The sequence below is a fragment of the Labeo rohita genome, chromosome 9, assembly GCF_022985175.1.
Source record: "Labeo rohita strain BAU-BD-2019 chromosome 9, IGBB_LRoh.1.0, whole genome shotgun sequence".
NCBI classification, from domain to species: domain Eukaryota; kingdom Metazoa; phylum Chordata; class Actinopteri; order Cypriniformes; family Cyprinidae; genus Labeo; species Labeo rohita.
In genome coordinates this window covers 15,373,801-15,386,369 of record NC_066877.1, presented here as the reverse complement: position 1 = coordinate 15,386,369, position 12,569 = coordinate 15,373,801, and the positions used below count along the sequence as shown (strand labels likewise).

Here is a 12,569-nt window from a genome sequence, read left to right as displayed (position 1 = left end):
GGCCTATGGAGTTTCACAACTGTTTTTATAACAACAAAATTATTTATCAAGAACATGTATAGGCTTAGTTAGAAAAAAAAACTCCCCACATTTTATGCATTGCATTTGCCTTTTTTTAAACAGATTAACTATCTACTAGACAAGTCTGGTCACATATTTATTATACATGTTCGTAGAAATGCTATCTCTAGTATCACTCCACTGTGCTGTCAGTGAGAGTGTGGCCGTATTTCAAAAACCTAGTAAGCTGACTAGCTAGGCCGCATTTTATACGTCCCAAACATGCCCAACCGTGTTTTAAACGCCCTGCTATGCTGTCTAGGTGGGCTGCGAAATAGGATTCGAGACAGGCCACAAAAGTGACTTCCGGTGAGTGTTGCGTGGCCGTAAGCAGCTTTGATTGAGTTCAGCTTTTGCGGCAGCGAACAGACGCTGGTCTCACTGCTGCAGAACCAAATGAACGCCCTCATTTCACTTACCTCCACACATGACAGTACAGAAATGCGGCAGTATTTAGAAATCCCATCCTCACAAAACATGGATACCATTCACAGGAGAATATTAAACGAGTAAAACAACTGTTACCGAGAGCGCTGTTTTATACTGAACCGGATCGTTAGCTTAGCTTGCTAATAGATAGATTTTCAGTCTCTGCTGCTGGGTGGTGTAGCCCGAGGCCGGACACCAGCGATGGGAATCATTTTCACTAAATTATGGAGGCTTTTCAACCACCAAGGTATGTAAAATAGTATTTTTCTAAACATAATGCGATCATGTTCGATGTAAATATTGACTGGCTATATCGTGGATTTTTACTAGCTAGCAAGTGTCTGCTAACCTGCTGCTGTAGTTTCGTTTTAAAACAGCGATGCTGGTGCTTACATACGACTTAAATATTTATAAACTTGTTGTAAATACATAAATATTGTGTGAACGTATGTCATGACATTAAAACGGTCCATAAGGCTTTAATAAAGCTGCCTACGATGGTCCAGGACTGGCTGTTGACAGGTACTCTGCTGTCAGGTTTAGTCTCTGTGTTTTTGGAGGTTGGAGCCCTGATATCTTCATTTTTTACGCACTTGTAGATTATTGTTGTGTAACATTGCGCTTATGTAATGTCACACAAAAAAAAAATGTTGTAGAACATATTTATTGGCATTTAACCATTAAATACGGATATTATATTCCTCTGTGCAATGACATTTTTGGGTTTTTGGGTTTTTCGTCTGGTATTGATAAAACAACTCAACTCAGTTGAGGTCATATCAATACAAAGTGAATTTGAAAGCCAGTTGTCAGCACTGAGAATAGATTAACCTGCTTATTCACCAGTAGGTAGCAAAAAAAACACCCATTGCAGCACTCTTTGCTTTTTTTAAGCCAGATCATTTGTGCCTCTTTCCTCTGTGATTGTGCCTGCTGGGCATTTTGCAACACTGGTCAGCTTGTGTGTCTCGAATTGTGGTGTAATCCTCAAAGCGCTGGAGTTTGTGTCAGATTTGCTTGTTACACACCTCCATGTGATGGCCAGTGGTCTCTCATTTATTTATATATAAATGCTGTGGGATATCCATAAAGCATAATCTTGTTTCAAAGATTTGCACATCAGCGTATGGAGCATAGAGCATGTGCAAATTGTAACATAACCCAGTGGAACATTTCTCTTCGGTTCTCACCTTACTCATTAGCTGAACAGATCATTGTGATATGGGTGAACCTTGTAACATGAGAGTTGGAGACGGTTGCCTGCAGTCAGATGCTGTACCATTAGTCTGTTTTATTTCTTTTCGAAGAAGTATAGTAAAAGGTGACGTACTATTGTTCAGATGTTGGGTCAGTAAGTGTCTTATGCTCACCAAGACTGCATTCATTTGATCCAAAGTAGGGCTGCACAATTAATCGAATTTTTAACCGTGATTACAATTACAGATGTCGCAATTATGTAATCGTTCAAAAGCACAGTTACCAAAAAAAAAATTCCACTTACATTATTCTGCTTTCTTAAGGTGGGTGGGTGGGTGTATGAGAGAGAGTGTGTGTATTTTTCCTACAGGTTATCTTAAGTTTTTGATTTTTTTATATTTAAAGAAGACACTATTGTTTGTATTGAAACTACAGTTGCTTCAAATAATGGTGTAAAGCTATTCAAAACATCATTCAATGTAAATTGTGATACTTGTAATTAATAATTGCAATTACGATTTCAAGAGAATAATCGACAATTAGTATTTTTTTTCATAATCGTGCAGCCCTAATCCAAAGTATAGCAAATACAGTAAAATGCTGAAATATTTTTACTATTTAAAATAACTGTTTTCTATTTGAATATATTTTAAAATGTGATCTATTTCTGTGATCAAAGCTAAATTTTCAGCATCATTACTCCAGTCTTCAGTGTCACACAGTCCTTCAGAAATCATTCTAATATGTTCGTTTGCTGTTCAAGAAACATGTTTTATTATTATTATTATCAGTATTTAACCATTGAGTACATATTTTTTCAGGATTCTTTATCTGAAATAAAAAGCTTTTGTAACATTATACACTATACAATTCAAAAGCTTGTAGTCAGTGTAATTTTGTTTACTTTTTTTATTTTTTATTTTTATTTTTTTATATAGAAATGATTACTTGTTTAGCAAGGATGCTTTAAATTGATCAAAAGTGATGATAAAGACGTTTATAATAGGGGTGTAACGATACATGTATTCGTACCGAACCGTCACGGTGCGGGCATGAGGCCGTACAACGAATACAGGCAATTCACCCTAAATCCAGAAGGAGCAACTCTGTTCAGGAGTTGCGCACTTGAAAACAAAGTCCACTAGACAGTGACCATGTGCTGATTCTAAAAGTGTCTGTCTGTTTAAAATAAATGAAAAGAAATCTAGTATAGTAGATTTGTTTGTTTTTTCTGTTATACCGAAGTCATATCGAACCGTGACCCTTGAACCCTTGAACGTACCAAACCGTGACAACCGTTATAATGTTACAAAAGATATCTATTTCAGATAAATGCTGTCCTTCTGAACTTTCTATTCATCAAATAAACCTGAAAAAAATTCTACTCAGCTGTTTTCAACATAATAATAATAATAGTAATAATTAATGTTTTTAAACAGCAAATCAGAATATTAGAATGTTTTCTTAAGGATCATGTGACTGGAGTAATGATGCTAAAAATTCAGCTTTGAAATCACAGGAATAAATTACATTTTAAAATAAATTAAAATGGAAAACAATTGTTTTAAACAGTAAAAATATTTCAAAATTGTACTGTTTTTGCTGTACTTTGGATCAAATAAATGCAAGCTTTTTGAGCAGAAAAGACATTAAAAAATCTGTATCTTACTGTTCAAAAACTTTTGACTGGTAGTGTATATCCATGTTTTGTTGTTACTGACTGTTTCTGCATCACACAGCAGCAGTGACACACACAAGTTGCTTAAATTCTTTCAAAACATTTCATGCAATAGACAGAAGTGGTTTCGATGACATAATCAGAGCCTTTGAATGAGTAGATTCTAAGCCTTTCCTGCACGCTTTGCACTGCTTTGATTTTTCTTTGTTTATTCCTCAGTTTCGTGTCTGTTCTTGTTCAGGTTAGTATAAAACTTTCCAGGTACAAACTTAGGCAATGCGTGTGTAAGGTTTCTTTGAAGTGTTTCATAGTCTTTAGGTTAGATGTTGTGATATTTGACGCTGCAAATGAAACCCGGCACTGTGATGAACCGGCTAGTTTTGTCTTTTTGTTTTAGTTGTCAGCTTTGTGTATTATTGTTGTATATTTATGTAGTGTTTTATGCCTTGCAAATGAAGCTTTTTTTTCTGTGAGGTAATGAAAATTGTTGCTGTGACATACACAGATAATCTAACTGATGTCACAGACTGTTTCCAGGCTAGTTACATGGATTATGATTTGTTGAAATTGCATAAATCACTTAGTGATTCTCTTGGGAGCATAAACTAAAATGGCTGAAAATGACACACCATATTTCACATTTTATCAAAACAAAAGCATATATTAAAGCTGGATAATTCACAGATATATATATATATATATATATATATATATATTTTTTTTTTTTTAAGACCTTAAGGAAAGAAAGAAAGATCCGGAACCGTGTGATTCCAACCACCTTTTTTTTTTTTTTAAATCTAAATGTCAACACAGTTGTATATTTGAATGTGATACACACCTCATGTTTGTCCCATTTAGCTATAATCTTCTCTCCTGCAAAGGCAAGGACTTGGTTTTAACCTAGTTTGTATGTTCTTGTAAACAAGAAATAAGAAGGCATAATATTTAATTGAAGGTTACCTAACCTTTGGACCCTCTTTGACATATGAATGCTTAGCTGGCAGGATTGCATCAGCCTTAAATTCTGAGTGTCATCGGTTTCACAGTGTCTTGGTAAAAGCATCTCTTTGGAATGATTTTATTTGACTGAGCTTTTCCTCTTTTGTTTGTTATTTTCAAATTAAATGGCCCAATCAAACAAGAGCAAGACTGAGATCTTATCTACCAAAAAATCTTTTGAGAGCGCTCTCTTTTTTTATTTTTTTTGTCAGACTAAACAAGTTTCAGTGTCCTCAAAAAGAACAGTGGTCTTTCTAGTGTGCATACTTGGTTTTCATTTTCCAACACATCTGAATGGGTATTCGAGGACATTCAGACACACCCAGTGCAGGTCTGTAGTAGTGACGTGGAGTGCAGTTCTTGTGTTGTATGTCTATCTGTGGTGTTGGCTCAGATAAAAAGTAGTCTTTGTTCTTTAGTTTCTTTCACTGTATTCTCCAATTCATATCATCTGTCAGTCATCTTAAAGTTCAGGCCCTCTTTATGATCTTTAATTTATTTAATGTGCATTCTGATTATTTCTAAACTGGTTCATTCAGTTTTTCTCAGACAATTGTAGTTTGAAATATGTCTATCTGAAATAGCTTAGTCATATTCAGGCATCACGTGTGACGAGTTCATAAACTATTTGGTTGTATTTTTGTCATGTTAGTTTTAGCATATGTGGATCACAGTCTTTAAATGATTCCTCACATCCTGTCTGTGGATGCTGATTTCATTTCCCTTTTTCAATTTATGGTTTCATCAAAATTGCAATTGCACCAGACATGTAGAGTTTATTTTTAGCCAAATTTGTTTTCACGACCACTTTTATTGAAGAAACCCCCTCGAAAAGATGACGGAAATGTGTATTATATAAAACCTAAACTCTATCACTGGCTCTTTTGCATGTGACAGTCAGTTAAATTATATTAAGATATTTGCATTAGCTCTACGTATGATTCTTGCCCATTTTCATGCTTGATAAACTGTGGTATGCAAAGTTCTGTTGCAACTAAGCATTGTTTTCTTTTGTGGAAACTATTCAGCCACCTTTACACACACTCAAATGTGTTACCACGTCAGCTAGTATCTAAGCCTTTGATGCTTTTGTAGGTGCAACCAACTGTATCCAGAGTTGCTTAGAATTTGCGATGTAATTGGTTGCAACGTGGTTGGTGCTGCACAGCATACTTATCATAGTAATATTAAAATTAAGAAACATTACCAAGATCTGTGGTGTTTTAAGAAGCAATAATTTCAGTTGGCCTGATATTTACAGACTGATTGTAGGTGTAAGTGTAGTAGGCCTAAATGAGTCTAATTAATGTCAATTAATGGCTCGATACCATAATTTTGGCTTCAGTACCAGAATGTGTTACCTAGTTATCGATACTAAATCAATACCATAGGTACAAATAACCAGCCTCAAAAGAAAAGAGAATTGAAAACAACTTCGTAAGTACTGTTAAAATACTAAACATGTATTAGTTTATTTATCATTTAATAACTAGTTATTGACCTAGATTAAAGAGTGCTGTAATAATGTTAAGTCAGCTTACCAAATGAATTTTAACAAAGTTGCTTTACTGTAAAGCAGTGGTTCTCAAAGTTTTTATACCAAGTACCACCTCTCAATATATAATTGGCTCGCCATGTACCACCATAACAACCAACATTAAAATACAGTAGCGTTGTAGGCCTTACTAATTCAGCTACAGCTCCGCACGGTTAAAATCGGAGGCAGTTTTATTCCTTAAAAGAATATTTATTGTTGTTAGCCACTTTAACATTGTAAATACACAGTTTGAACATTAACACTGCACAGTGCTTACAAACAGTGCTTACTTAAAGATTAAATTAAAATGTATTGTGTTTTAACATTAATTTATATTTAATTTAGTGATTCCTTTGCACGCTACTATACTATTGTTTGTACCACACTTTGAGAACCATTGCTGTAAAGTGCTATTCTAACAGTTAAAATATTTAAAGTCACATTATTTTCTGTCTCTCTGTCTCTGACTGTTTTCAGACTCAGATAGCCAAAGCATTAAATGTAAATCTCTCTCACGCTCTCTCGGCTGCTTTCATTCCCTTCATAATATTATTGATACTAAAATGAATATAGCAAAACTCTTGCTTCATTCAAATTCAATTAATATTTGATTGTTTGAAATGCAAGTGCAAATATCATGTGACCAAAAGCTATACTGGTTCTAGCGTGTCACACACATTTGAGCTTTCGTGTTTACTCTGTATCACATCTTACGTATGTGTGTTGATCAGTTGTGAATAAAAGTTAATTAAAACTGAATTTCTAAATAATGAATGATGCACTCACCTGTCAACTCTAAATTTGCTTTAAAGATCAGGATGAGCAAGTGACAAATGCCAAAGGCTTGGCAAGATTTGATGTGTTGCCTCCTGTGGCGACATGTTTTATAGCAAAGTTTGCATACAGGTACAGTAAGGTCAGCTCGTTCACCTTTATCATCTGTTTTGTATGCAAAATAATGGGATATTTCACTTCTACTATTGTCTTTATTTACTAGTTTTGAGTGTGTTGATGGATTTCATCTGTTTGATAATCCATCGCGTTGGTCTGTTGTCACGTTTACCTGTTTCGCAGCAGTTTGGTTAGCAACTTCGGAACAGCAGCGTATGAGATACTGAATTCATCAAAATGATAGCATCGAACCGTTTGAAATAAAATGTATACCAGCATTTTTCCAATACTGTATACTGCACATCCCGTGTCATACTTTATGTGCAATAGAAAAAATTTGACCTTTTTGAGGAAAAAAAAAATAGTCAGCCATTTTCTAAAAAAAATAAATAAATAAAAATAAAAAACTTTTTAACCACATATGCTTGTCTTGCACTAGCTCTGCAATGTGTGTCTGCAGCTTCACACATTGTGTAATCACACTGAGAAAGTCACGCGTGGTTAGTTCTTCATTTGTGTACTTCGGTTCAAATCTCATCAAACGTTCAACATCATCGTTTTACCTTTTTTTGTAAAGTGCGTTTGAATTTCTGTGCACGTTCGTTTTGTTAACACAAGGTCGGTACTTCTGCCTACGTCACACGTGCGTGATTACGTAATGCGTAAGGTCAAGCTAGTGCAAGACAAGCATTTGTGGTTAAAAAGTATATTAATTAATTTTTTTTAGAAAATGACTGATCGTTTTGCCAGTTAAGACCCTTATTCCTTGGCTGGGATCATGTAGAGCCCTTTGAAACTGCACTGAAACTGCAATTTGGACCTTCAACCCGCTGGCTCCCATTAAAGTCCACTATATGGGGAAAAATCCTGGAATATTTTCGTCAAAAACCTTTATTTCTTTTCGACTGAAGAAAGAAAGATGTCATCTTGGATGATATGGAGTGAACATTTTTTTTTTTTTTTATTCTGGAAGTGAACTAATCCTTTAAACAGTGCCTTTAAGGGCAGGAGCTGGGCTGGTTCTTTTGGTCTCCAGCCTAAAACATGTTTGAGACACGTAGTATATTTTACTGTGTGGGTTTGGCTATTCAATTCTTTAGATCTGCTCTGACACCACCCATTATACTTTGAGTTACTGTATAAGATGACACATTGCTCAATAACACAGTCAGATACCGGTTTTACACATGGTTGTGTATTAATTATTTCAGCTAATTTGACATCAATCAGAATCAAAGAGGAATGGCTGCAATGCTTGGTATGATCTAAAGTGTTTACTAAAACATTTATCTGTCTTCCTGTTTTTCCCCCCAGAGCACAAAGTCATTATTGTTGGGTTGGACAATGCAGGAAAGACCACCATACTTTATCAGTTGTAAGTACTATTACACTGAGTTATAAATCCAGCAGTCCGTTCTTGATTTAAACAGTTAAATTCCAGCTTGGAGTCGGTAAAAACAATAATATTGTGAGTTGTTAATACAATTCAAAATAACTGTTTTTATTTTACTGCACCATTTATTTTACTATTACTCCAGTCTTTAATGTCACATATGCAGATGTTAAAAACAGTTGTGCTGCTTAATATTTCTGTAAAAACTGTCATACTTTTTTTAGGTTTCTTTGAATAGAAATATTTAAAATATATTTTGTAACATTATAAATGTTTATAATGTCACTTACGATCAATTTAATGTGTCCTTGCTGAATAAAAAATGTTATTTTCCTTATAAAATTACTGACACCAAACAAGTTTACACAATAGCGTGATTACATCAGCCTCATTTTGTAGTGTTTTGATATTTGTGGTTTTGTTCTAATTGTTCTTTTTGTAATCTCCAGTTCTATGAATGAAGTGGTGCACACTTCACCCACCATAGGCAGCAATGTGGAAGAGATTGTGGTCAATAATACACATTTCCTTATGTGGGACATTGGAGGACAGGAATCTCTACGCTCCTCTTGGAACACTTACTACACTAACACAGAGGTAGACGCACTGAGACAGCTGTGAAAGTATCTTGAATTATGAAGAGAGCATCTCATTAACATGTTTCTCCTGTGTAGTTTGTGATTGTGGTCGTGGACAGCACAGACAGAGAGAGAATCTCAGTGACCAGAGAGGAGCTCTACAGGATGTTAGCCCATGAGGCGAGTATGTGTATGTGACTGGTATTGCATGAGCATTTGCTGAAGGGATTGTTCGGAGACTGTCTGGTTTTCCCTTCTGTGCCGTCACACTACTTGATTTCAATTCCTCTTTTTTTCTTTCTTAGGATCTGAAAAAGGCTGGTTTGTTGATTTTCGCCAACAAGCAAGATGTTAAGGGTTGTATGACTGTTGCTGAAATTTCCCAGAGTCTTCAGCTTACTTCCGTCAAAGACCATCAGTGGCACATCCAGGCCTGCTGTGCCCTCACTGGAGAAGGGTAAGGCCACAAAAACCTACAAAAGAGCCACATGAAAAACACGTTTAGTTAAATGTTATTGTTATTCATCAGTACAGAACATGTAATGAGTCACAGATTGTGTAAAAGTCTGCTGTTCTAGTCATTTTTTGGCTGAATATAGAACTAGCAGCAATAGAAGTGATGAATCAGTATTGGATGTCTAAAAGTTGCATAGACTGCAATTGCCATCAGACAAATGCAGACATGTCCTTGTGTTTCCAGTCCATGCTTGTTTTTATTAATAAACAAGAATTTTCTGTCTTTGATGGCTTTAAGTAGACAACAATGGAACTGTGCCCATTTCCGCCACATAAGAAAAAAAAAACAAGCTTTGGTAACTCATAATTATGACATAAAAATTGTAATTATATCATAAAAAGATTTAAATAAAGATTTAGTTCATAATTGTGACCATCATTATTCTGACTTATCTCAAAGAATACTGTTTGTTCATAATTATTGCTTTTTATCTTGTAATTTTTACTTTTTGTCATTTTGACTATGGTAACATAAGTCAAAATTATGAAAACAAAAATATCAGAGAAATTGACTTTTAATGTCATAATTATGACAAAAGTTAAAATGAGGTAAAACATTGACAAAAAAGTTAAAATGTGACTTTTTATCACAAAAATTACTTTTGTGTCATAATTATTGCTTATCTTGTATCTTGTTATCTTGCCATTTTTACTTTTTGTCATTTTTTTTCTTTTTTGTAATAATATGACAAAAGACTATAAGAACTATAAGAACAAAAATATCTGAGAAATTGACTTTTTATGTCATAATTATGACAAAAACAATATGAGAGAAAACATAACTGACAAAAACGTTGAAATTGGTATTAAAACGGGTAGTCAAGATTATGATATAAAAAACAGATAACTTTGACTTAGTATGTCATAAGTGTGACTTTTTTATCTCAAAAATGACTTTTTTGGTCATAATTGTTGCTTTTAATTTTTACTTTTTTGTCATTTTGACTTTTTGGTAATATGACAAAAGTCAAAATTATGAAAACAAAAATATCTGAAAAATGTAATTTTAATGTCATTATGACAAGTTAAAATTAGATAAAATATCATTGACAAAAAAAAGTAGAAATAAGTTTTGAAAGTAAATGAGAGAAATTGATTTTTTTTTTTATGTCATTATGACAAAGTAAAAATTGTTAGTCAAGATTATGATATATAATGTAGATAACTTTGACATAGCATGTCATAAATTTTACTTTTTATCACATATTACTTTTTGGTCGCAACTATTGCTTTTTAATGTTGTAATTTTTTACTTTTTTTGTCATTTTGACTTGATAGTATGACAAATGTCAAAATTATGAAAACAAAAATATCTGAGAAATTGACACTTTATGTCATAATTAATAATGTAATTATTATTATTTTAAAAAGTTAAAATCAGATAAAACTAATAATTACAAATAAAAACAGTGGAAATTGGTAGTCAAGATTATGATATAAAAATGATATAACTTCGACTTAGCATGTCATAAATTTAACTTTGAATCTCAAAAATGACTTTTTGGTCATAGTTATTGCTTTTTATCTTGTAGTTTTAACTTTTTGTTATTTTGATTTTTTGGTAATATTCTGACAAAAGTCAAAATTATGAGAACAAAAATGTCTGAGGAATTGACTTTTTATGTTACTATTATGACAAAAAAAGTTCAAATGAGATGAAACATTGACAAAAAAAAAAGTTTGAATAAGTTTAAAAAAAAAAAAAAAATTAGAAATTGGTATTACATTAGAAATAATTACAAAAACTGGAAATTGATAATCAAGATTATGATATAAAAAGTAGATAATTTCCACTTCATAAATTTGACTTTTTATCTCAAAAATTACTTTTTGGTCATCATTATTGCTTTTTATCTTGTAATTTTTACTTTTCGTCATTTTGACTTTTTAGTAATACTATGACAAAAGTCGTGATTATGATTTACCAAAGCGTACCAACCCTGACCAATTCAATTTCAAATTGTACCTTTTCTCAGCTCCATTCTGACGGCTTCGTGGATACACACAGATGCCTGGCCAGTTACATAAAAGGTTAAGACTAGTCTTAAAAGTTAGTCAGCTATTTTTTTTTTATTTAAAACTGGTTATCATTTTTAAAATTCAGTTGCATAAAAATGTAGATTAGTCTAAATTGAATCCAAAAAAAAAAGGCAGATTACCCCTTGGCTAACCACTAGTTGGTCAGACTAGTTCTTAAGACACTGTCTAAACAGAGACTAAGTTTATGCAGCTGGCCCCAGAATGCACAGAAAACATGTAAAATATGTTATGTAAAGCCATAATGTGATCCAGAAAGTCAGTGATTTTGTAATGGAAAGTGAGACTGGTGATTAATGTTGCTGAAAAGACTCAAATGCTCCTCATTTTATGGCCAAGGTCATTAGTTCCGAAGCTTTTCTCTGACTAACAGGCAGAAAGCACGAATGTCTTTCTTTGTCTGATTTACAGAAAGAAAGAAAGAAGGAGCATTGTTAACTGAATGTCTCCTTCCTGTCCGCAGGCTCTGCCAGGGTCTAGAATGGATGATGTCACGGCTGCGAGTAAGATGACCTCTGACCTCAGATAGCAGTGTGCTCTCTCTGTCTTTCCCACCGGGCGTGGAGGCCGGCTGTCGCTCACTGTGAAGGTGACCCAGCGACGTCACCAGAACTTGTTTGATTAATTTATTACAGATTATTAAGAACTGTGAACAAACAATCTGCAACTAACTTACTAAAAAAAAAAAAGTCAGGACTTGCGAGACAGCATAAACCCAGTGTTTTTCTTCAGAAATGGCCGTTGAAAGAGTAACGGGATGGCACAGACCTTGGACTAAGAGGACTTGGCTCTAGCTGAGTGGAGAACCCTACCTGGAGTGGCCTCGCTGCTTTGCCCAGCTACCTGACATGGTGTTGCCCAGTGTGTACAGTCCAGTATTTTCATTAACCTTGTGCCTGCACCTGACTCTCTGTCTCCTCTGGACTGAGGAGACACATTACCATGCAAGAGGAGACTGCACTCATGTAAAATACAACTAAATAAAGTGTTTTTATCTGTCATGACAGATGTTTCACACTTTAATTCTCTACAGATTTTCCCCTACAGAGCTTTAAGCACTGTCCAAACTGACAGATGTTGAACTATTTGGTTAGGGGTCACAGCTCTTTTGCTACCTCTAGGGGGCGACACATGGTTTGAAGGGAAACCTGTTTTAATTGTTAAAAAGGAATTTCATTTATTTAATTGTTTAACTTGAAAGAAAAAAGTGACACATTTAAGAAAGATCAGAACTTTTATACTAAAATCATAGTA

At 34.1% G+C, this 12,569-nt stretch overlaps 1 protein-coding gene across 2 annotated transcripts; it reads left to right on the top strand.

Annotated features, from left to right (window-relative positions):
* The first annotated feature begins 368 nt into the window (after positions 1-368).
* arl5a (ADP-ribosylation factor-like 5A) lies at positions 369-12,319 on the top strand. Of its 2 annotated transcripts, XR_007828513.1 has the most exons (7): positions 369-736; positions 8,106-8,166; positions 8,634-8,781; positions 8,859-8,942; positions 9,068-9,219; positions 11,779-11,904; positions 12,048-12,319. XR_007828513.1 is itself a non-coding variant. In XM_051120066.1 (6 exons), the coding sequence occupies exons 1-6, from the start codon at positions 691-693 to the stop codon at positions 11,825-11,827; spliced, it is 540 nt and encodes a 179-aa protein (XP_050976023.1). In that variant the 5' UTR covers positions 370-690; the 3' UTR covers positions 11,828-12,319. The 2 variants fall into 2 exon arrangements, 1 of the variants encoding a protein (XP_050976023.1); XM_051120066.1 differs by having other exon boundaries at positions 370-736; positions 11,779-12,319.
* The last annotated feature ends 250 nt before the right edge of the window (positions 12,320-12,569 follow it).